The sequence below is a fragment of the Ambystoma mexicanum genome, chromosome 6p, assembly GCF_040938575.1.
Source record: "Ambystoma mexicanum isolate Mex_15411 chromosome 6p, UKY_AmexF1_1, whole genome shotgun sequence".
Lineage (NCBI taxonomy): Eukaryota > Metazoa > Chordata > Amphibia > Caudata > Ambystomatidae > Ambystoma > Ambystoma mexicanum.
The window spans coordinates 1,116,610,466-1,116,636,565 of NC_090935.1; the positions used below are offsets into that span (position 1 = coordinate 1,116,610,466).

General features: G+C 44.7%; 1 protein-coding gene across 1 annotated transcript in view; it reads left to right on the forward strand.

Moving 5' to 3' along the window:
* The window catches only part of ISCA1 (iron-sulfur cluster assembly 1), a 118,456-nt gene extending 95,383 nt beyond the window's left edge, over window positions 1–23,073 (forward strand). Inside the window, exon 4 of the mRNA XM_069625720.1 lies at window positions 19,017–23,073. Coding sequence (XP_069481821.1) covers window positions 19,017–19,165 — 149 coding nt within the window. The 3' untranslated portion in view covers window positions 19,166–23,073. The remainder of the gene's footprint in view (window positions 1–19,016) is intronic.
* Window positions 23,074–26,100: the final 3,027 nt, after the last annotated feature.

The following is a 26,100-nucleotide window of genomic DNA, read 5'->3' on the forward strand; positions in this document are numbered from 1 at the left end:
TTCTTTCTATCCTCCTCCGCATGCGAGTAAAGAGGGAGAAAGACGACATGGACTGGACCCAAAGAGGGCTCTCAGTTTCTACATTTCCAGATTAGCTAAATTCCGACAGTGACCAACTGTTTGTCAGACATACTGGACACAGATTGGGCTTAGGAGTATCAAAACAAACACTATCCAGATGGATAATTTTGGCAATTACGGAGTGCTTTAAATTGGCTGGAAAAGAGCCTCTGGATGGATTAAGAGCCCACTCAACCAGGGGTTTGGCAACTTCAACGGCTCTTCAGAGGGGTGTTCCGGTGCAGGATATTTGTGAAGCGGCCACCTGGTCGTCCATGCACCCATTCGTTAAACATTGTTTGGATTCAACATCTTATCAAGGCGGCCGCTTTGCGAAATCTGTCCTTCACTCGATTCACGACTAATTTCCCTGGTACTCCCTCCTCCGAATTCTTACTGCTTTGGGAGAATATCTAAGATGAGGAATACTTTGGAGGACACAATCCATTAGAACAACAAGTTACTTGCCAACTGTAACGTTCTTTCGATTGGATGTTCCCCTCACGTATTCCTCATCAAGCCTCCCAACCTACCCCGCCGTACAGTTTACGCCAGTTGCACTTAAAGTTCCTTACGAGCCAAAGGTCAATAAAGCCTGGTCAACTGATGCCACTACTAGTATCATAAAAACAGAACTGAGGCTAACTGGTGCGGCTCGAGCCCTTTATACTGCGGATGACGTCGACTTTCGACGGCGGCCCTTGAGGGACATAGACACCGCGGCCTCGAGCATGGCGGCCTCTGGTTACATTTTTTTTTTTCCAAAGCTGCAAGCTGGAAGATACAAATATCTAAGATGAGGAATACGTGGGGGGGACATCCAATCGAAAGAACGTTACAGTTGCTAAGTAACTTGTTCTTCTCTCCTGAGAAAACTGAACATTACTGCACTATGACCCGGCGTCGCTGAGCCTCACGGTCTGGCTCCTGCAGTACTAGAGTTCTTCCTGACTTCCAATTTTTGGCTACAGTTAACTTGGCTGCAGTTAAAAGGAATGTGATTAATTTGGCTGATCTGCCGGTATATCTCTTCCTTCACATCACTCAGCAGTACCACAAGTGGGTCAATGGGTAAGACAATCCCGGTAATATGTTATTTCACTAAGACTTCCTTGCAGATAATCGCGACTTTGGGGAATAGTCACCATATGTGGGCTAGTGTCCCCAGTTCCCCGCAAACACTTGAACAGAATCTATGAATGTGTAGAGGGGGAAGGTACAACGGAAAACAAATCTTGTAGGAGCACTTCCAGTTTGTGATGCACCATGATGATTTCTGTGCGCTGGTCCAAATATGCCCCCAGAATTCCAGGCTAATGGGGACATCCAGTTCTTCCTCCCACCTCTTCATATTGGGAAAGGATTCTGAGGGATCTAATTTACCGAGAAGGTTATATGGGTGCAAGATGCAACCTTTAGGGATACTGCTTTTTTTTAAAGTTCTGGACAGGGGTAGTATGTTAGCTCGATAAAGACTGCTGTGCTTGTATTTTATATGGACTCCCAGATATCCTAGTGATTTGAGGTCCACTTGAAAGAAAACCTCTGGCTAGGTTCATCCAGCGAGGCTGGGTTATAGAGCTGCTGAGGCCTTCGGATTTGGCGTGGCTGACTTTGAGCTACAGGACTTCAAGCGTCTCCACTTACAAACATAAGTGTGGCTAGTGTGCACAGAATCAGTCGGACTGAACAAGACTTAATTTAAGGATATTTTATGAACTAAGGATTTAAAGTGATCCTTCAAATTTCTTCATTCATTCATATTCTAAATACATAGTTCTCCATCGAGAGGACAAAGGGAAGTGTTCATAATGGACAGCCCTGACGTGTGCCTTTTAGAAATCGAAAAAGGGACTTAGTAGAATGGGCACCAAAGTTGGCGAGGATATGTAGAATGGGCGCCAAAGTTGGAGTGAATATGATTCCAGAACCTGGGACTAAAGTTGAACTTTGAGAGGGTTTTAGAGAGAAATGCCCAATCTACTGTATTGAAAGCTTTATATTTATCTAGGACAAGGAGACTCCGAAGGAGCTCACTTCTATCCGCTTGGTCAAGAATGTTCAGTTCCCTGCAAATGTCGTCATGAGTGCTTCGATTGGGGATTACCCCTGTCTGATCTGGGTCGATCAGCTTAAGCAGGACCCTAGCCAGTCTTGCATACTTTGGAATAAATCTTGACGTCCACATTGAGCAAGCTAATTGGCCAATAAGACCCACAGTCTGAGGGCTTCTCCTTGTTCCAGGAGAAGTGAGATTATGGACTCAGCTATGATTGAGGTCAGCAAAGCTTTCTTTTTCAAATCTCATTGATCTGGCCAGGATTTCTCGAAGTCATTAAAGATCAGAGTCAGTGGCTGGAGGAGTTGGGACTTGAATGTCTTAAACAATAATGGGGATAATCCATGCAGCTTGGGGCTTTGGTATTGTGGAGACTAGAGATAGCTGCATCTATTACTTCCTTTGAAGCAGGCTGTTCAAGATCGAACTGCTTTTGGGCTGCAAGCCTAGGGAGGGATAGGCAGCTCAGATAATTATCCTGGAGGGTCTGGGCCAGGGTCCACCGCACATAAGTTCATTGGAAAGGATGGTCAGTAGCATCACTTTTCCTCTTCCTTATATCTGATTACCCCATCTGTGTCCTTAAGGTAACGATCTGCCTCCGATATTCAGCAGCCTTTAGTTTATATGCTAGTATGCAGTATTGGGGTTTGGCGGGTTCTGTCCGCTTAGTGGGCTTCTAACTTATTCCTTACTGTCTCTTGGTACCTGAAGGATTTATTGGAGTTAACCATTTATGTCGGCCTTCCTTTTATACACAAGTCCTCCTCCCGTTGTAGTCTAAGCTTCTCTCTGCATCTGAAATACAAAGCAGAGCAGCTAATTAATTCTCCCCTTATCATGGCTTTCAAATCGTCCCAAAGGGAACCAATTTTCTTCCTGGGCTGGAAGTTCTCATGCAACTAGTGAGTGGTTACTGCTGCCATTACCTCCTGAGAACCTGATCTTGAAGGACGGGGGTTGCAAAGTCGCCATAGCAGATGCTTTGGTGGTGATAGCCTAAGTATTCTAACCAAAGCCATGACTGGGTTGTGGTGGGGGATCACCCTGGGCTCTATCTGTACTTCTGAAACAAAAGGGCTTAGCAGCAGAAGGTAGATTCTGGAATGGTTTTTGTGCATAGGTATAATGCATGAAATCCCTGTCCCCTGGCTGGGAAAATCTCGATGCGTCTAGAAGCTGCAAATCTCTCAAAGTTTGCGCTAATGCCAGCACGTTCTTGTAGTCAGCTGGAGGGGAGGCGAGGCAGTGTGGGGGAGCTTTGTCTATGGAAAGATCTGAAATGACATTAAAGTTTCTCCCAATTCGGCCTCTGTGAAGGCTTCTAGTGTGGGGGGAGTAGGCCCAACAGAAATGTGTTTTTTTTTTGTTTGTTTTTTTTTGTTTGCGGCATAAAGCAAACCTAGGGTGACAGGCATATACAATGCAGGATATACAATGACCCCAATTTAAAGCATTAAAAAAACAAAAAAAGTTACACAAAATCGTTACTTATGCACAACTTTATCAGTGTAAAAACTTGAAACGCATTAAAGTGAGCAAAATGTGGAACAGAATGACACCAGAACCATGCTTGTAGGACATACGATGACCCCAATATTAACCATTACATAAATCGTTACATAAAAACATTGCACACAATCGTCACTTATGATTTTAAGTTATAGGGTGGATTTTTTGTTGTTGCGAATTCTTTGTTTTTGTAGTCTCGACTCCATGAACAAGACCTTGTTTAAGTTTTGTCCTTGTTGCAATCATTGGTTCTCGTGGATAGATCAGTAATGTTTGAAAGCTAGGATTCTCACTAATTGACAGGGAAGCTTGTTTTAAGTTGAAGATGCTAAAAACAAGAAGAGAGCAGCTGCGCAAAACCTACACCACGTAGTTTTGTAGGTTGCAAGCTCTTACTGGCCGGAAGAACTGAGTCGAGAGGTTGAGGCATAGATGGCATCAGTCAGTTGGCGCTTGCCAGGAGAATCGATTCATTGTGACTCCCAAATCTGGGGTGGGCGTTGAAGTCCATTTAGTGAAGGACACCAATCCCAGTTTGGAAGCTGCCAGCGGTTCTCCTGAAAAGTCACACTATGCACTCTCAAGCCTCAAGTGCGGTATAGGACAAAAAACATTGACTTGGAAAATGTGTCAAATGAAGATGTCATTGGTCCTTCAAGCTTTGAAACGGATGACTTCCAAGTGGCCAAAACCAAACCTGCCATCAGTAATCCTATGTTGTGCATGTCAATGGAAAACCGTGTACACAAGATGGCACCGAAATGAAGGCTGCCTGTCGAAATGGAGGTATATAAAAACAAAGGAAGGCAACAAAGCACTCGAGTGCGAATGCACACTTTCAACCAGCAAAAGCCTATGGCACCAAAGGCCCTTTTGAAACGAAACAAGGATGCAGACCAAACTTTTTCTTGGGCAAAGCAACAGCAGTCTGTTCAGGAGTCGAGCACTAAAGCGCAAATTCATATTGTCCCAAACTGAAATGACAGGGGCATGTGGCAAACACATATATGCCTTTCAACACCCATTGGCTTTCTGAGGCTTGTGAAACCTTTGGGAGAGGATGTCCATGTGCTGCGCTTCCCATAGGTACAAAAGCAGCAACAAGATTGCAGCAATTAAATCATGGACTCCCCCTGATAAAGTACCACCTTTTGTGGTCTTGAAGTAAAAAATAGGCAAACTATTACACTATGGGGCAAAGAGTAGCTGACCGATTTGGACTGCACATCCCGTTTGGCAACAAGGATGACTTTATAATCGAAACCCTAGTTGGGCAAAGGGAAATTGATAGCAAAGATATTTCCAGTCATTGACCAAACAAGAGGAAATCCCTACAAACCATGCAGACCCCTGCAACTGATTTGTGTCAGTGCATGAACGGAAAAGAAACCTTGCCCATCTCTATCGGAACCCATTCTTATAGGAGGTCACCCGAAAGCTGACTCCCTAACGAGCACCACTGCGAGGAAAAGGTGTGGAACAGCGGCATCATTTTCGTTACCAGCGGACAACTAAAGAAAGCGCATGCATGCTTTGGTCAGGAAAATGGCATCGGTGTACAACCTTTCTGCCCTGTTTGCACGATAAAAAAGGGCAAAATGGGACAAATCGCTACCCATTTATTCCAAAACAGTTGTCAGAAGAGGCACAGCTTCAAGAGGGGAAAAGTGTGTCAAATACCCTAATTAAATCCATCTGAGACTGCAGCCAGAAAAGCAGCTGCTATCTTAGTGGTAAAATGTTTGCTTGGCTTAAGATTGCAGGCTTTAAGCCAGAAACTCGTGCCAAAATAATGAATATGCTGTATGAGGAAGAACATCTATTTGGGACCAAGGTGGATTAAATGCTGGAGCGAGCACAGAAAGAGAATTAAGACTGCCAAGTCTCTGGGGGCTAGTGCAGCCAAGACTTAAAATAGAAGAGGGGCACTAGAACACCAACTCTTTGAAGCAGAAGGGGGTAAGGCAGTGCAACTGGAAAGACCACACAGAGGAGGCAAACCCTATGGGAATGGTCCTCTGTCCATAATGGCCACATTTCTAAGTTACAAGGACAGAACAGACGTTTTGAACAGGGCCAAGCAGTTATGGGAGGTGGAATTTGAAGGATCAAGTGTTACAATATATCGGGACCTCTCAAACCTCACGCTAGCCAGGCGCAGGCCTCTAGACCCCTCACGACGTGGCTACGGGACAAAGGAATTGGATACAGATGGGGCTACCTGTTCGCGTTGCCATTTGAGGTGGAAGGGGTGGACTACAGGCTAACATCGGCAGAGGAGGCAGAACAGGCCTTGGGCCATCAAACGGCAGACATTGAAGCAATGCCTAGAAGCTCGCAGGGCCCATCCAGAAGCGGGGGAACAGCCGAGACCCACACCGGGTCCACAAAGGAGGAGGAGAGGACAAACGAAGGAAATTCATGCAGCTCAACGGGTCCTCGCTCCGTAAGTTGCCCTCTACGCAAGACCAACGGCCTGAGCAAGATCCCAGGGATCGCAACGTGTGGACAATGGAATGGAATCACAGATACACCTAAAGAGAAGTAGCTGATTTGCTGGAGGGAGGCTGAAAGCTCCGCTCCAAAGTGGCCCTCTGTGAGAGAAAGAGGGCGTCTTAGAGACATGTATTCAAAACAATACATTTGAGTAGTTAAAAACGGTTTAGTTATGTTTGTACAACGAAGAAGGGCTTGACCCTGGGGGGGTGGAGTGGGGGCACACCTTGGATACACTGTGAAGGAGTCCCATGCTAAGTGTTGAGACAGATTTCTGAACTCTGTCCTGGAGGCGCAGAGGTTCAGAAGGCCAACCTAGTTTCTTGGAACAGGGTAACCTCTGGACAAGCCAGACCAATCAGGGTAGCGATCGCAGCGGTCAAGACTAGGTCTCAAGAGGGGTGAGGGTGACTGAAAGCCTGCAATGAGCACACAAAGCAAGGACACTTACAAATTACTCCAAGCAGGTGTTATATTAAACATATATATATACACATTTATTACAAGGCCTTTGTAACATTGACCGTAGCGAGAAATCACAATAAAACTCCAGTAAACCAACACATACCAAAACAATACAATATATATACAAATACTAACGAGTTAGACGCACGAAATGTGTATACCACCTAGGTGTGGAGGAAAACGGGCAGTGCGAATAATAATTAGACCCAGTCTGCCTTCAGAGGCACCTAACTAAAAGGAAGTCCAAGCCCTACGAAGAGTGGAGCCTTGTGCTCAAAAGTACCTGCACACGCTGGTGCCAACGGGCAAAAAGGAGAGTCTCTTCGAGGGAATCAGGCAGTTTAGTTCGGTGAACAAATGAAGATGAACAGAGCTCCGCGACTCAAGTGCAGCCTCCGCTGTGGGCAGAAGCAGAGCGCGTGTATGGAAAGGCGTGCTGTTACACAGCGGGGAAAAGCTATGGGCTCCTGCAGGAGGGCGACCAGTTCATAGCGATGCTACTCACCGGTCCCCGATGCAAGCAGACCCAGGCTTCTCCGCGTCAGTTTCAGTGCTGACAGGTTCAGATAGGAGCAGGGGACGTCTCGTCGTCGTGTAGATTCCGCAGCAGAAGTTGAGTTGAGGGTGTCCCAAACGCAGTGAACCCACACAGTTTGTTACCACAGCAGGGCAACGGAGCGGCCGTGTGTATTTCAGCCAAATGTACCCTACTCACTTCAGACCTGGGAATGCCAAGTGTACAAATCGTGTGAGAGTGACAAGGACTCGTAATACAACACAACCTGACGGCGGTTACAGAGCAAGACTCCTGGGTAGGCTGGTCAGTCTGCTGGATGGCCCAGAGACACATCCGAAGGCTTACGTGTAGGAGATGGTGAAGATGCCGAGAATAGTTGTTCCCACTATTCCAAGGGTCGAAGTACCAGTACAGGCCTTCTCGTTCAATCGGAGGTAGAAAGGGTTTCACAAAGCGACAGCAGTGCAGAGGAACAGTCCTTCAGCGGGTCACCAGCGATTCCTCGGTTCAGCCTCGTGGTTGCAGGATACTTGGCTCCTGTATTCCTTTGTTCGTGAGAACTCAGGAGATCGACATGGTAGTGGCGTTTCCAGCCCCCTCTTATCCACTGTTCCCTTCGTGCCAAAACGGAGGGGACCCAATGGGAGATCCGCTCATAAAACACTCACACCATCTGTGGACCTTATCACGGACCACGGGGATCCCAGGCATTCACACCACCCTAGACTCTCTGGCGCCCAGGATGTGTATTGGGACCAGACATCCCAGCCCCCAACCTGGAGGCACACACCAGGCCTGTAGAAGCCTGTGAAAGCATCTGTGTTTCGAGGGAAAGTACATGCCCAAATAAGGAAGGCCCCGGGTCGGCTCGACCTGGGGGAGGTGAAGGGGGCAAGACGGTCAGCGGACAGGACAAAGAGCCTCGTGGTCTGGCCATTTTGGGAGCCAGGCCACCATTTTGGGCTAAGCGCGAGAAACGTGCTTAAAGCGCCAAAAGGAGCTCAAAAACACAAACTATCGCTGCCACCAATCCCGTCCGTGATTCACTTGCACCGTTCATTTACAATCCAAAGAGAGTAACTAGGGCCTGTAGAAGACTAGAGACCCAAGAGAGCAGTAACTTAGCTTACAGTGCCCTCTTGTGTCATGTTGCGTGAAAGGTGCAACATGATAAAGAAACTACGGAAAACAACGTTTCCCGGTACTGACTGTCTTAAGGGCATGTCAGTTTCCCCGTAAGAATGGAGCGAAAGCCCAGAGGAGTGTGGCAGAAGGCTGCACTTCTCTGGCAAAGTCTAGATCATGGTGAAAACAGCAAAATGTTTAGGGGTTGCCACATGGAAGGAAAATTTACCCACAATTAAGAAATCTTTCCTAACACTAAGGACATTTCTGAAAATGAGTCCCATGATCATGCTAAAATGGTAAAGGAGGGAGGGGAGGGGGGGGGGGTCCACCCACAATGGGGAAAGGTGAAGCTGGAAAGGGTCCAATTGTGGGCCCACTGAATGTGAAAGGGCTTAACTCCCCTAGGAAGAGGTCACTAGTTGTGAGAGAGTTCCGCAAAGCCTCAAAGTGCCCTTTTCCTGGAGGGAACACGGCTGAAACCGGGGGAAGAAATAGCATTGAGAGACGGGGGTGGGGAAATAGGACAGATACACTGGCCATCTGGAGACACCAAGAGGGGAGGGGTTGGCATAGTCCTCCATAGACAATGTAGGTTGCGGGATATAGTGACTACGACCCTGCTATAAGGGTGGTTGCTAATACTGCAGTGTAATCTTGAAGGGGCGAGAATATTATTAGCAGCAAAATAATCCACAAATCCGGGACAAGAGGTCTTCCTGCGGAAAACATTTGATAAAATACAAGGGATGGAGGCGTACCTATACATCATATGTGGGGACCAGAAATCCTTGGCGAATGAAACCTGGGACAGAAAGGCAAGAGGGGAAGAAACGGACAAAAGGGTGGATAAACTGGGACACCTGGGACAGACGCTAGAGAGTAGATGCCTGGTAGATGTATGGAGGAGTCAGCACCCGAAGGAAGAGGACTTCCCCTTCTTTTCTGCACCGCACAAAAGATATACCCAAATGGATTACCTGCTCATAAATAAGGAACAACGCACAAGAGTGATGATGGGTAGTAGTATTAGGCCGGTGAGATGGATGGATCACGAAATGTGATCGCGACCTTGGTTGTGGAAGGGCTGCATAGAACAGAAGGGATGTGGCGTTGTAACAAGACACTTTGGGGCGCCTCTGTCTTTGCAGACCAGCTGGCAGAAGAGATGCGAGTACTTCAAAACCAACACTGGAGAAGTGAATACTGGGATGGTTTGGGATGCAGGGAAAGCAACCCGGAGAGGCCTCCTGGTCAAAGAGGGGACTAGGAGGAAAAGGGAAAGCGGGTTGAGAGAAGACAGACTCGGGAAAGAAATAATAGAGGGGGAAGAGAGGATGCATGCCGCAGGGAAGAAGTGTTGTCAAATGGGGCAGAATTAAAGGCATTGGGGATGGGAGAAACCATTTGGAAACTGAGGCACCTAAAACAGAAGTATTATGAAACGGGGGGATAAGGCGGACTCTCAACTGGCAACTAGGCTCTGCCCAAAGACATTGCTGAGGGCTTTGCACAGTATTATGGGAAATTGTACAAATCTGAAGCACACAACACGTAAAATGCAGTGGAGAAATATCTAAGGGTAGTGAGGCTGAATACATTTACACCCCCAGAAGTGGAGCACTTGGAAAGCCCGATCACAATTGAGGAAGTGAAGGATGCAATGGCACGCCTCCCCAACGGAAAGGCGCCAGGGAAAGATGGTTAATACGATAGGGTTTTACAAAAAGTATGCAGGAATCTTAGGACAACACATGGTAAAACTATACAACCATATTTTAGACATAGGAGAGGCACCAGGGACATTCAGCAATGCCCTAATAACTGTAATCCCAAAAGAGGGAAGAGACCCCACCAACTGTGCCTCATACCGCCCATTTTCGTTGCTAAATATGGACGAAAAGATATTTATGAGGATACTGGCGACACGCTCTGAGGGGGAGGTTGCCCCGCATAGTGCACCCCGATCAAATGGGGTTCATAGCAGGAAGACTGGGCCCAGACACAATTCGGGAAAAAACTGGACCTCATCAAACATACCAAGGGGGAGATGGGAGAATGTGCAATGCTCAGCTTGGAAACCGAAAAGGCCTTTGATAGGGTAGAGTGGGGCTTCCTCTTTACAATACTGCAGAAGATGGGGCTAGGAGATGGAATGTGTTGGGCGATTGCAGCAAGGCGAGGGTTATAGTAAATGGGACGAGATCACAGGAATTTGAATTGGGCAGAGGGACAAGACAGGGTTGCCCGTCTCTCTGCTGTTCGCTTTGACCATGGGACCACTAGGGGAAGAATATGAGTGGCCAGTCAGATAAAGGGGGAGCGGAGTTGCAAGGTAAGCATGTACGCCGATGATGTACTGTTATACCTAACGGATATAAAGGGATCGGTCCAGAGAGTGCTCAGGGTACTGGAGGAATACAGGGAAGTATCAAGTTTTAAGGTAAATGTCAGCAAATCGATCCTCCTCTTGCATGACTTCTCCGAACAACAAGGGGATGAATGGGTGGACCTGGGTATACTGGTGGAAAAAGACAATATAGTACTTGGGAGTGAAAATACCCAAAGACCTGAACAATTTATATAAACGTAATTTTCCTGGGTTGATGCATAAACTCTTCAGTGAGCTCGAAACATGGTCAAAAGTAACAATCTTATGGTTGGGTATACTGAACACGATCAAAATGATGATCCTCCCCAGGGTGCTGTATTATACCAGGCGCTACCAATAGAATGCCCAGACACACACTTTGTGGAACTCAAAAAAGAGGATAGTGTGGTTTCTGTGGCAAGGGAAGAAACCGAGAGTAGCCTACAGGCTACTGGTACAACCCAAAGAGGAAGGAGGGGTGGGGCTACCCGAGATGTGCACACATTTTATAGAGCTGCCCAATTCAGGGCCCTTTTCTCCACCTATGCATGGACCGATATAAACAATGGGTAGAGATGGAGAATTTCCTCTTCTGGCCGGTCACTCTGGGTGAAAGGCTCTGGGCGCCAGCAAGGGCGGCTCCAGTCAGGGTACACTCACATAGGATCCTGGGCCTGCTCTGGAGACTGTGGAGTGGGGAGGGTCAAGAGGGAGATGAGCGGAGTCATGACATGGCCATCACCAATGAGTCATATGTGGGCCCCCGCCCCAATACGAGACCGCAAGAGGTTTCAGGACTGGTTTGAAGCAGGGCTGGAATGGGTGGGACAGGTCCTAAAGAAAGAAAAGACAACTTTGTGGAGATAACAGACCTAGAGGAATCCCTGGGGAAAGGGGACATTTTCGTGTTCAAGTACCTACAACTCAAGGGGGTGCTAATGTCAGAGGAGTGGAAGGTGGGGTTGCAGAGGGACTTGACACAAACAGAGAAATTGCTGGATACTGAGAGGGGGACAAAGGGAATCGTATCCAAAATGTACTAAGCATTGTTGGAAGCAAAGGGGGACGACATCTCTGCACTCGGGAATAAATGGGACAGGGACCTGGGGCTCGAGATGGAACAGTGGAGGAAGTAATGTCTCAATTCACACCGTACATCAGTCTCTAGTCAATATAAATTTCATGGGCTCAAACTCCTGTACAGGTGACAGAGGGACCCAATGCGGATATCGAAGATGTTCTCAGGGGCTGACCCTCACTGTTGGAGGAGATGTGGGCAATTGGCAGACTATTGGCACATGTGGTGGGGATGCGAGAGGGTGCAGAGGTATTGGAAGGAGCTGCTGGGTTGGATAAAGACACTGGAGGGAATTGATCGGACCCCAGACCCCCTACTAGTAATGTTTGCGATGGAAACAATAGAGGGAGAATGGTTGGAACTCCCACATATGACTCACTACCTGCTGTTAGCGGCGAGAGCAGGCCTGGTTGGGGGCTGGAAGAGAGAGGAGCTCCCAAAAGAAAGGGAATGGCCCATAAAGGCACTGGATCTGTACAGAATGGAGGCACTCACCAGACAACTACATGACTAGACCCCCGCAAGGGCTATAGAATGGATAGCCTTCCTTGCAAAATACGATCCAGAGAAACTATAACTGAAAGGTGGAAGGGAAGGTGGGACGAGTGAGGCGCCTGTCATGGGATCGGTGGAATGGTGGGCCATGTAGGGACATATGAGAAACAAAGGGGTGAGAAGAAGGAAACGCAGAAAGTGAAGGGATAGGGGCGAGAATATAAGGGGAGTGCCCAAATCGGGACCCACGCGTTGAAATGGGGTCCCTAACGGGAAACATGGAACAGTCTTTCCTCAGCTATGAGTGTAACGAGCAATGGTACGATCTGAGAGTGGGACACTAGAGAAACCACTGGAGTGGCAGCCCTGAGAGACTTAATGATGAGAGAGGGAGGAAGGGGAGGTGGTAGGGGTGGGGGGAGTTCTAGTTTCTTGTTGGGGGGGGGAATGTAAAAACTGTATGGTGAAAGTATGTTTGGACCTTGAAAGTTTATCAAGTATGCTCTAACAATGCAAATTCACCAATAACACATTTGAAAAAAGAAAATAGAAGAGGTTCCCAACAAGCTTTGACCATACAGAGCATAGGCTACATTATCTGAAGAGCTGTTTCAAAGCTAGGCATCCCCCCTGGCATAAATACCCTCAACGCTATCAGAAGGCTTATCAAGGCATGGAACCCCTCATGGGTAGCATCCCCTGAAAACTAGTGACCATTCGTTTAAGGTATCCTTCCATAGTACACTGGTAGGGGGCAAAATACCCACTAAAGCCCACAGAAAGGAGGGAAATTACCAGTGACTGGTGGGTGTTCAAGGCAGTGAAAAGAAATTATTGCGTAGCATTCCTGCAAAAACTAAGACCCCCTCCCACCAAATGACAGAACATTAAGAGAACCTCTCCCACGACTGCTAGCAGAATTGCAAGCACTCCTATTAAAATGAGTAGCGGAAGTAGTACATCAAAGGGAAAGGCACAAAGGGCTCTATTCAGTGTGCTTCAGTCCCAAAAAAACAATTGGGCATTAAGGCATATACGATCAGTCCTGTGCCAAAATGAAGAGATAATAAAGTTTCTAATGACACCATTGCATGAAGTAATTTCACTACTTCTGGAGGGATATCACATCACCACCCTGGGTTTGAAAGATAGGATTCATATTTTAATGCATCGTGTCATTGCCAGCATCTGTGTTTCATGGTAGGTGCCTAGCATTATCAGTATAAGGTGCTAATCTTCAAGGGTATTTACAAAGGTCTTTGTGGCAGAGGCAGCGCATGTATTCAGACAAGTGGTACATTTGTACACTTGGATGAATGGCTGGTTAATTGGAACACACTGAGCAGAAATATAAAACTCCTGTACTATTTCGATTCACAATCAATCTTCAAGAATCCAGCCCCCTACTCGGTTAAAACTAGACCTTTAAGGAGGGAATCCAGAATATCCAGTAGATGGCTTCACCTTCGCAGGAGAAAAGAAAGGCAGTTGCAGCAATGCTTTCCTTTGGCAGATTGGGATATTTACGCAAGGAATGCAATTAAACTTTCAGGACTGATGCCATGTGTACATGTGCTCCTGTGTGCACATTTGCACACTAGACCCATGCAGGGATGGTTGTTTGCCGTGGTCACAGACAAGCAGCGAACTGACTTTGGCGTTACAGGTTGTACCACCACTAAAGGAACTACATAGTACCTCGCAAGAGGTCAATCTTTCAAAATGTCCAGCCCGAAGGTGAGGCTGACAAGTTCCTTAATCTAATGTCCAAGAGCTTGACAAACCACCGTCCGCTATTGCTCATCGATCTTCTAGGAATCCAGGCAGTATTGCCATCTCTGAAAATCTTCCAGGTGCAAATCAGAGGGAATCCTGTTCTGGTGTGAACAGACAGCACAACTGTGAGGTTTTACGACAGCAAGAAAGGGAAGGCACATTTCCACATGCTCACACATCGGACAGTTGACTCTATTAGCAAAACGTGCGCAGGATCGACTTTCGCCTAGAAGACTATCACCAGGCCCAGGGAAGTCACGGAAGTCATTGGCAGCAATGTTGCAATTTGTGGGCCTCCAGACGTAGATCATTTTACTACAAAAGAGAATGCTAAATGCATGCACTTCGCTCAAGGTACCCACATCAGTGGGTGCTCAGAAGTGCACTATGGAACAGCTGGTTTGGGAGATTTGCATGTGCTTTCCAACCAGCACCACTGCTACATTGTCATACGGAAAGTGATCCTTGCGTAACTCTTCCTCATTGCACCAAAGTGGATAAGGCATATTTGGTGCCCATATCTGCTAAACATAGCAATAGTAAAACAATTAAGTGACACTTACATTTACTGACTTGAGAACAGCTGAAAAAAACAGACTGCAATCCATATTCCGAGAGTCTAGCAGCCTTGAAGTATAGTTTGGCCACACGGCTTGGCCAGCAAGATGCTTGAAAATATTGAAGTAGGTATGAAAGCCAAATACAAAATCATGATATTTCATGTGGTATACATGACACCAAATCAATCTGACACTGTACATCAACAGATAAGCATTTGTTGTACCTATTGGGGTAGGCGTTAGTATGTGTACTTTTTTTTTATAGGTGCATCTTTCGGTACTAGCTGCTTACACTACATCTCGGCACAAAATTGCATGGTAGAAGGTACTAATGGTAAAGACGTTTGTGGAAGAGTTAACTCATATACCCACCAATGAATGGTTATATGTTCTTTCATCGATTTACTTATTTTTTCACAGGTTTTTTAACGAAAAGTTCTCATAGAAAAAAAACATTGAATGTTTCTTTTTAGGGGATCCCCCACCAAACCCGCCATCCCTTATTGTTCTTTTACTATTCCTGACCCCCCAACTTTTTATGCCCTACCACACCCCCCTATATTTTACGATGGGTTTTTCAGTGAAACATTTCTGTTAAACCCTTCAAAGAATAGCCGTTGATTAAAGAACGTTATACGCAAAGAATAGGCTAGCACCAAGATGGAATCTAAATGAAGTTCTGCCTAGTCTCATGTTGCTGCCTTTCGTACCACTACACAAATGCTCGATCCAGCATCTAAGTGTTGATCAGCATTCTTAATCTCAATCTCTACAATTTAGAGAGTGAGTGAGCTTTGAGAACTATAGCTCTATATAACTTTCCCTAAAATATGCATGGACAACGTCAAGACCTATCCAATATTCTCCCCAAAGGTCATATAAAAATGTCATGTCAACCAAACAATTGAACTACCGGTTTTCTTCATGTAGCCAAAGTCAAATGCTGAAAGGTCCCTACATACACAAAGTAGATGTATGCATGGCAGTCATGTAGCTAGCATCGCTAGATTGATTGCACAATGCATTAATGAGTGCTATACACTATGCCGGATGAGCCCAATCAGCAAGGGGTATAGGGCAACTCTGTATTTTCGTATCAGTGCTCCACTAGACTCCATATGCAAAGCAACAGTGTGGAGTTCTGTGCACACATTCACCACAGACCAGACCAAAGCAGATTCTCGACTAGGATAGTTATCCAGAATTAATGTTCCCACGTTCCTATATTTTCCTTTTGGTTGGAATAGGGTTCATAGTCAATCTCCCTGGTTTCCCTAGATGTAGGAGCAAATCAAATCTCAGCGTAGGGACAACTTTATGCCTAATGTGTAGTCCTAGTTCCGAAAAATGCCCTTGCATATTTCTTGATAACTTCGCTATCTGTTAGTACCAGCCAGGGCAGATGGAAAAGGACTTGCAGCCAGGGCAGAACTTGAAGGGTGTTCATTCCACATATGAGCTCTTAGCCTAAAATATGGGGTTTTTTGCAGTACAAATAGACTTCTGTCCTACACCCTTGGACACATGTCACGAAAGTCTAGAACAAAAAGGGTTGGCAGTAAATTAGTCCCAATGGTGAGTAACGATATTATTAGTTTAGTTCTCTGGCACATGATCAGTCTTTTTGCTGATCTTCACGGCTTCAAATGCACAGAATATTCTTGGTTGGTGGAATTGGAATCCCCTTCTCTTTTCGTATGTTGTCCATTCCTCAACTTAAACCTATGGCTACCTGTGATATTGACCCAATTACTTAGGTAACGCCTCCTTTTTTTTGGTTGTCATCCCTGCCTCCTGAAGTCAGCAATCTATGTTCACTCTACATCCTATTGTTCTTTCTATATAACATTTTGTTTGCTTCCCCCAGCTATTAAGTGCTGTAACCTAACTGAATTAGCTGAGAGAAGTGCTTTCAGCATTTAGTTTCTGGCTCCAGAGAGCAGACCTCTAACATAGCCCACATTGGATTAATACTTTTTTAATTTGCCTGGATCCTCAACCAAGTTGGTAGTTTGCACAGATGGATGAACATTGTGAAAAATGTTTTAAAAAAAGAATAGTCCCTAATGGTCTTAAAGTACAGAATTGGGAACTGGTTGCGCTACCCACTCAGTTCTGTCTATAGCATGGCTAAGTATGTATGTGCAAGCCACACCCCCTAACCACAGCACACCTTGCAAAGCTCCACCTTGTGCAAAGTGTTGATCTAGCCGAGGCTAGGGCCCCTGGCTCACCCATACCACTGACATTACTATCATGCTATACCCCTGCCTCATGGGCCTCCATACCTTAATCAAGCACAGGCGCTGCAACAGACAGTATAGCAACAGGCCTGGACTCCAGCCCCGCACATTGATGCAGAGGGAGAACGGAGATCGAGGTTGCGAGTAAATGGAACAGCTGTTTGATAATTCAGTACTGATAATTAACCAGTGCCTGTTGCATTTGAAACTTAGAACCAATTCAATGTACTGGTTTATGTTGATTTACAAGATACGTTGTGTGGTACTTGCATACCGCATGATTGCCATTATTATTGCCTTGTAGCACTATAGGTTGTATGGGCGTTCAGGCAGATCGTATTCTTAATGACATACAGTACATTGCATGAGAAGGACATTAATACTATAAATTTATGATTGCATGCAAATGACCCATTTTACCAGAGTGGACTAGTGTGGTCACATCATATTTAGCAATTTTGTGGGTTGTTTGTGGGCTATTGCGTGATTAGCTATTGTCTGAGCGTACATGTAGGGTATTGTCTCGTCTGCCTGTAAGGTCCCGCTGTAGATGTGCGCCCTGATGCCTGCAGCTCTTAACAAATAGCCTTCATAAGACTAGCGTGAAAGACGCACACCAGTCTTATGAACGTTCGAACACTGCTATGTTTCTTTAGGACAGTGATGTACTGCAGAAGGTAAATGATAGTGTTTGTTCTGATACTTGTTCGTGAGAACGGGCCTTCAGCGGATCTGCCATGGAGCAGAGGCGCCAGGGGAAGGGCATGGCTCTCTGTGAGTGGGGGCCAAGCTGCAGCATTCGCAAGCAGGCTGCCTCGTTGGGTTTCAGGTTGTCGGTATCTAAAATGGAGTCCCGATGCTTTCCAAAATGGTGTCCATGGTACAGCATGATCAGTCCTGTGTGTCGATCAGTAGTCACCCCGTCACCTGGGCCCTTGTGACAGGGGGGCCCCTGACAAGCCTCGAACTTCACATAGGTGGGGCCTGTCTGGGAGGGGGGGTCTTTTAGACCTATCCTCCCATACAACAGTCTCCAAGTGACATAGTTGCAGGTCCACCTACCAAGGGGTGGAATACAATAATTATGTAAAATGTAATGTAATATTCTGATAATGTAGTGAAATCTATTGTGAGCAAGCACTATTGCTGCTCAAGGCTGGTCTACAGGGGGCTGTGTGTACAGGACTTTCATCACATAAGGCTGTGACATGCTGGTTGCTTGTATACCCCTTTATGCAACCGTAAGACCACCTCACAACACCAATGGGTAGAAAGAGAGCCAATCTTTGAGGCTGAAAGCCAACAATATGAGCACCAGTTCACCCAAAGGTGTATTCTAGAGGGACCTTCAACCCAGAATGGCCAGTCCCATAATGGGGATAAGTGTGTGACCCTGAAGACATGTGTATGTGAAGTTGATATTCAGTATGCACGTTCCTAGAGACTGCTACGTGAGCAGTCATTGGGCTCCTTTAGTAAACCTCAGGAATCCTGGGGCGTTGTTGAGACCCGGACTCTCTTGGGTGGTTGCTGTGCTACTCTGTAAATAATTGCATGTATGCTACCCCTTCCAACTACTTCCCTTCGCTGCAGTGGCTTTGTTAGTTCAAAGAATGTCAGTAGCGTAAACCCAGATAGCTTTGGCAAAGCAGCTGTTTACTGGACAACCTTCTCTTTGTACATCTTTGAAATGGGAGACCACAATTTCGGGAGGGTAAGAGAGGAAGAAGCGAGAAAAAGTATGTGGGTGGATATGATCCAAAACCCATGAGCCAAACTCACTCACTTGGCACCATTTGGAACATAGCTGATTCAGTGGAATATACTGAAAACACATAAGAATCAATTGGAAGTGAATTCTCTGTGTGGCACTGCATTTCTGGGTAGACTGAAAATGGGGGGAGAATCTACTCGGGCTTGAAGACCGATTTGCGAGATTGGGATTGAAAATATAAATTAATGTGTCCCAAATGAATTTGCAGCAAGATAAGTGGTTTTTTAGGGACTTGTATTACAATCTGAAAACACAAGTTTCATCCAAAATGGACCACAATGCATTAGGCACTTTGACAGCAGCAGGAAAAGAGGGGCCGTCGGGATTGTGTTCTCTGAAAGGGTGTACATTCCCTGGGAACACGCATTCATTTGGCCCACAACTGACTCTCAGGCTCAGCACTTTTCTAGCAGCAGGAGAAACATTGTGTACTTCATTTAGATGTTTAAATACTATATTAATATTTTTGTTTTTTCCCCGTCCAGGAGTTACAGTATTCATCGAGAAGAAAGCCCAGCTATCCCTCTTAGGAACAGAAATGGACTATGTGGAAGATAAACTGTCAAATGAGTTTGTTTTCAACAACCCGAATATCAAAGGAACGTGTGGCTGTGGCGAAAGCTTTAACATCTGAGCCATAGGCCTTTCGCTGGGGATTGTACAATCTCAATACGTGGATTCGACAACTTGACCACTTTGTTAGCAAAATGGATTCTTTCATGTGCCCAGTTTTTAACGTTGTGTCCTTTTAGATAATACATTTTGGTGCATTTTGAAAATGAAATTAATGTGCACAATCTGGAACAGAAAAAATGCACATCTTTTTGCTTCCATCATTAAGCTAGAAATGCACAGTATATTCACATCGGTGCACTTCAATGTGAACATTTAAAAAAATGTCGAGTTCTAAATTACCAAGTGGTGTAGAAAAACAATTTCTGCAACTCTGTAGACACTGTTGCAGTATGTTGCGTACTTGTTAGAGTAAAGGGACACAACACGTTTGTCAGATTAAATGTTTTGCTGTTTCCTTTTAAAGACATAAATTGGATTGCGTATAGTCGGGAGATGACACCTTTTGAAAGGTTAATATATTAGGAATGTGTGGCATAATGTTAAACATTGCTTGGGTGATATTTTCCCAAATTGCTTCTTTTCCAGAAGTACATGTGGGGCGGATGATGCAGAGTGCCTTAATCTTTAAACTTTAGAGAGATCTCCTTTCAAACAGGCTGGATTTTATTTTTTTATTCCAACTGGATCCTACGTGTCAAACCACTACAAAGTTTGGGGTCTTTGCTTTAATTCCGGTGCTGACATATTTCAAGAAGGTCTGTCTTGTGTAGCTTCAATGAATAGTTACTTTTCACCATGTTTTTTTCAACTAGTTTAATTAATTAAATGTGCAGCCTCCTGCCTTGTCATTTTGTTGGGATATCCAAAACGTCTGCAATCTGGTTCTTCCTAATCGGGGCATCAGTTAATTTAGAAAGGCTGCTTTGCATGTCTGCCAGAGAACTGTAAACGTGTGTGAAGGATCTTACATTGAGGAAGCCCATGCACAACTGGAAGTTCTAGTGAACGCTTGTTTGCCAACATCACTGTGGTGAGTTTCAGTGACCTGTCGTTTTTGGGGGGGGGGGGAGAACATTTTGACTGGCACAGGAAAAAACGAATTGAGCATAGTCTTAGTTCATCAGTACACCCCTAAAATGGCTGGCTGGTTTTGTGATACTGAATATCTGAGGTTGTCTAATCCAAGAAATCTCGAATAAAGTCTTGTTGGTGGGAGGGTTTTGGTAGAGCGGTGCGTGTCTAGTATACAGGGTTCTAATTTAAATAACAAAACAACAATATTTAAAAAGGGGCTTATTCCATTTCTACGCTAACTGTACATTTAGACCAAGCTTCAAAGCAATGTTAGAACATGCTGGGGAATTGTAACATGGTCATAAAACAAGAGAGCATGCCTTCTTCCATTAGAGTATTTCCGCTACACTAACACCTTACGTCTTGCTCATTGGTTGCGTATCTCACACCTTGGAGCATAGTCCTTAGCCAGCCTCCATGGCCTCAGAGTTTAACGGCGTGTCGCACATGGGAATTGAGTTTTTTCTTTGTGACCTGGTTTTTGTGAAATCTCACTCCTCTGACCTAATGGAGTCTGTGATCACTGGTAAAATAGACTACAACAAAGGAAGACTTTCCTGATAAGAAAATGTATTAAACTGTCTGATTTTTATTAGTGTACTGTAGCTAAAATGTCTCCTTAAATGAAGGCTTTAAATGACTGTGTATTCAATTTGGGACAAGAAAATGAAAGAATTCCTACTAAATTTTCATTGGCCATTGAATATGTCCTTTCCTTTTTCATTGTAGGTGCTTTCATGTACACCATGCCAAATGTGTACTTTCTGTTTGGTAATTGTTACCCTTTTTTAAAATCCTAGACCCCGTCGAACATGTTAAGATCCCACTTAAACTTTGGAAAACATTTTTGATTGCCATGTTTTTGGAATCTAAAATGTATAGCGATTTCAATTGAAGTAAAAAGGGTTGTTGGCTAATGGATTTCTAAAGCATTTTTTCGGGCTTTTCGTGTTAAATGAGGACTTTTCTGTTTGCCAACTGTTAATGACATGGATATATAAGCACCTTCATGCTACATTAACTTGTGACGTTCCATTTGTTTTCAACTTGGAGATTGTAGCGGTTCATCAGATGGCAACTGTGGATGCTCCAGTTAGTGATGATGCTAGCTTTAATATGAAGGCCCTCTTAACTTCGGCATAGTAAGGGGAAGCTGATTATCTACATTTGGTTTCACCAGTCAATTTAAAACAAAGCCCCCCACCCCCGTTAAACTAACAGGGCAATATCTCCTCTCTAAAATATTGCTTTTATCCGACAATTATTGGTAGTTTAAGTAAATGATGCACTTTCCTTGCTAGTGAGGATGTATGATGAACTGAATTAGTAAATGGAACTACCAAAACCATTTACAAGACACCTTCTTTTCAAATAGAACATCCAGTCACGAACCTCTAATTGTCGGTGTGCTGTTAATTCCTTCACAGATAATAGTTGATACTAGACTTTTATCCTTCATTTTCTTTACTTCATTGAATCATGCTAAAATAGCGATGGAGGAATGAATTTTCCCCCTACAACATTCTCTTTTGGATCATCATAGCAAACAAATGCGTGATGAAAAGACCATAATACACACTCGATCAAACCCTTTATACCCTCCTGCAAACCCTTCATTTAACATTAAGCTACTCCATTTTCCTGCTGCTTAATAATATATTGGTCCATGTAACGAGTGGGGACACTCTGTTCTTCAATTGTGGACTGTATTAACGACAAGAACAGTATTGAATGTTGAGCACATTTTTGTATGAACGCTAAATTATGAGAGCAAAATGAGAACAAGTGTACTTGCACATAGTTCACCTACCTTCTCAAGACATGCTTTTTGCATCATGTGGGGCCTGGACATAATGCCCCTCTTATGCTACTGCTGGTCTTCACGCTAGTTTCTTATATTGAACAAATGCATAGTTCCATAGCTCCATTTTACTTTTATAAAAAGTAGTCTCGGGTCTGTTTAGAGCTAAATATACTTATTTTGTAGGCATGGAGGGTGGGTACGTGAAGTCCAGTAGTACCCTTGGTAAATAAGATTAATTTCATTTTTCATTCTATTTTTGTAGGGATTCCAGATTTTGCTTTTGTAAACTGATACTTACTGGTGCCTTTTAGTGTTTGGCCCACCCATGCAACTCAACTGTCCTAGAAGAGATTCTGCAGACAAGGGAGTGGAAAAGTTTGAACCTAAATTTATCCCAGCTTCTTTTGCCATAGGATAATTATTCAGGTTGATGTCCTGTTTTGTGTAGTCTCCTAGCTGCAGCCTACCTGTTTATCCAACTCTTAAATCTGAAACTCAGCCATATAGTGATTGATTGAATCAGCTAGATTGAGACCTTCTCTACTGACTGACAAGCTATACATGTTTATTTTATTTCCTTCACCTTCCAGATATGTTATCTGCCTCTGATTACAAGCTGCTACTTGATTTGGTTACCTTAATAAATCTCAACACACCTCTTACTTGAAGTAGTCTTTGTTGAAACTTTGGCGCGGATCGCAACTGTCTTTTTATGTAAAATAAACTGCCTCCACCCTAATCAGACTAGTTATTGCAGGTGACAAAGGAAATTCGGTAAGTTGGCAAGAAAATGCTTGTCTGTGCTTTAGGCCTGGGTGAATGTCAGAATGCACTGCAACCAACTGTCGTTTTATTTTTGGTACATGATTTAAGCTTCAGAAATGTTTCTTGAAGTCGCACTGTTCTACTCTGGGGAACGCTTCAGTCACGTAGCTGTGTGTTCTTCTGCCTAACGCACAAATATGCCTGTAAAAGTAAATTGTAATATATACATGTTGGTGACATTTAGGTATGTGATGTACTCCTTTTTTTATTATTAAGTTGTTTGTGTGATATGTTTGCGTGAATAAATATTACATTTAACTGATGCTAATGTTTATTTTGTTTTAATTCAATTGCAGTATCTTCATTGTGGCATTTGTGAAAAGTTGCTTTAAATAATGCAGGTGTGGAAACTCGAGACGCACAGGCTAATAGACATTATTGGAAGATAAGGACCACCATGTCCAGTCCTTATTAGCTAGCCTGCTGCAACACCAAAAACACTACTAAGTTTCTCACCCAGCCTTTTCCCGACACCAGGTATTCTCGGGAAGTTGTCTTGTGTGAAATAATAATATAGAGCCCCATCTCTCCTCATGTTATCTCTCCCCCTTCCTCTGGTAATGCATTTCTATACCTGTAGGGCAGGATTCTGCCACCTTTTGCTCTTTAATATTTTGAACTACAACTTAAATCTACCTTAGCATTGCCAAGAATGAGGGATCATGCAGGTGATAGTCCAAAAGATCTGTCAAGCCACAGGTTGAAGATTCAACCTTTTTGGGAATACCGCTGACTGAGAGCACTTCAGAGATGTATGATTTATATGTGTGGTTGGAGACTATAGACTGCAACGCAATTTACCATCTAAGGCATTCGATCAGTAATTCTGATCACTTGCCAAAGGGAGAATTAGAACCCTGATACCAGAATCCGAAGGGAAAGTTCTTGACCCTCTAGCCACAGCTGATTCTGCCTAGGCGCTGGTGTTCTCGCCAAGTTTAACTGTCAGCTGCTTGTCCTTTGCAACCATGTGCCCGGTGACGTATGTGCATCAAAGGCCGATAGTAATAAACCTATAGTTGAACAATCATCCTGGACAAAGAACTTGCTGTAGTACTGTGGGTAAATTGAAGACTTTGGCCTTTGAGAAGCAGGGTTCAAATCCCCATCCTTCAAAAGCACTTCAGAGGATATAACAGGTTAGTCACCATAACCCTAATTCAACTGACATTTCCTATTCAATGGTACCACCTCTTCAGATATAACCTATATTTATTCCTCAATCAAATTACTATATGCCTATTTTGTGGTGCAAGGGGAGTCATCTGGAGAAATGCTTCGAAGGAGGAGACAGTGGTACTCTCCTAGTAGAAAGTGTGAGGGGGAACTCTGGTAGAAAAGTGTAAGAGGGGGACTCTAGTGCCAGGAAATTTGATCTAAGAAAAGGAATATGGTAGTGGGAGGAAAATCTGAATGGGTGTGAACCTGAGAGCGGAGGTTTGAGAGGGGCAAATCTGGTTGGGGCATCTGTTGGGGCAAGTCTTAATCCATAGCGGTGCGGGACGAGTGAGTGTTTGATGGGAAATTTAAGTGGGTGAAACTGGTTCTTCAGTGCATAGTCTAATAAGCTGTCTGGGGTGAAAGTAGAGCATTGGGGTGCAGCCTAGTTCAGGAGAATCTGGTAATGCGATTGGGAGGGGATGAATAACAGGGTTCTGAACTGAGATTTGATGAGCAGGACTTAAAAGCAGTTCCTAGGTATTGGACATCACCCGCTACACAGGAGCTACCTCCGTAGAACCAGGAGCTAGTACACAGTGCACCTCAAAGTTAACTTGTGCGTGAGATGCAAACACTAAATGTCCATCCATAAGGTATTTTCCATTCTGCTTTGTGTCCCATGGATGTGTCCCATGGATGTGTCCTTTATTCGCCTTCATTAATATTACCAAACATACAGAGTTATTCTCACATATGTATGTTGTATGGTACCATTTGACCTGGGGAGTCAAAAGTAGCTCCTGGTACTCATGGTTTCATACTAACCAGGCTCTCCTAAGCTAGAAGCATGCACTAAATGGCTCCCAGCAATTATGAACCCTTGAGTCTTGGGAGGACAGTCTAGTCGCAAGTCTGATTGGGGGAAAATGTTGTATGGTGTTTACGTAGCAGTGGGGTCTGTGAGTGGGAGACTCTTGAGAGGAGGCAGACAGTCGGGAATGGGAAAGCTGAGAATCTGAGGGTGGGTTCTGGTATAAGAAGTGAGTGTGGAGCTCATATGGGCAGTTTGGGAGAGGCAGATGAGTACTGGGAAAGTGTGAAGGGGTGAGTCGGAGCAGGGAAATGTTTGGAGAATAAGGAACCCGTTTTAGGGGAGGTATGAGTGGAGGAAATTGTTCAGGCGCTAGCTCAGTGGGGGGAGAAGGGTCTGGTAGTGGGTGTTGTTGTAGAAGGTGAAGTATTAGGGCGACTAAGAGATTGCCTTCAATAAAAGGAATACCCACTTTTGTTATATTGTGTAAGTTATGTTAACCTTTTTAAAATAAAATAATTCTCCACTGTAGTATTTTAACCTCACCCCTCTTCTTCCACCTGCTTCCCGGACTATTATGCCATCTCCTTATTTCCTTTCATATATGGCCCTTTGAGAAGGTCTGAAGGCCTAGCTAAGCCTCGTGAAGGCAATCCACCAACAAAAGATGCATCCCTAACTTATGGGAGGTGCTGTGAGACTGGTAAGAAGTGGTGAACGGGTGATTGGGTTGCTGATGTTGAAAGGGCTTTGGAAGCTGTGTGCAAAGTGTCCAACCACAAGATGCTAAGTGTCAGTTTGCATGCCACCCTGCAACCTGAACCCTGCAGAATTGAGCTTGTGTGGAATTCGAGACATATAGGTTAACAGACATTTTCAGCAGCTAAGACCCACCATGCCTAGGCAGTCTGGGTATTTGCTTGCCTGCTGCAACACTAAAGACTGTTTCCGGCTCAGTCTCTGCCATTACATGATGTGACTTTCTTGGATTACTGTTGTCATCATTAAAGGCTTTTGGCACATCTATTGATACCACACACAACTATGTCTTCTCTGTTTTGTTGTTCTGTGCACCTATTTAAGACAATACACCTTTGCTTATAACCATGTTACACTGCCAGCTCTAGTTGCAGGAGAGGCAGATTGCATTATGGGAGCAACAATGGGGGCTCCACAGCGGAGGTCGGTTGGATAGTCCACTCATAACCAGCCCCCTTGTGACTTTCTTTTTTTAATATAATGGTTTTGTAACTCCTAATCCTGGAGTGACGAGCAGAGAGTAGTTCTAGTTAGCTGGACTGCAAACAGTGAATAAGAA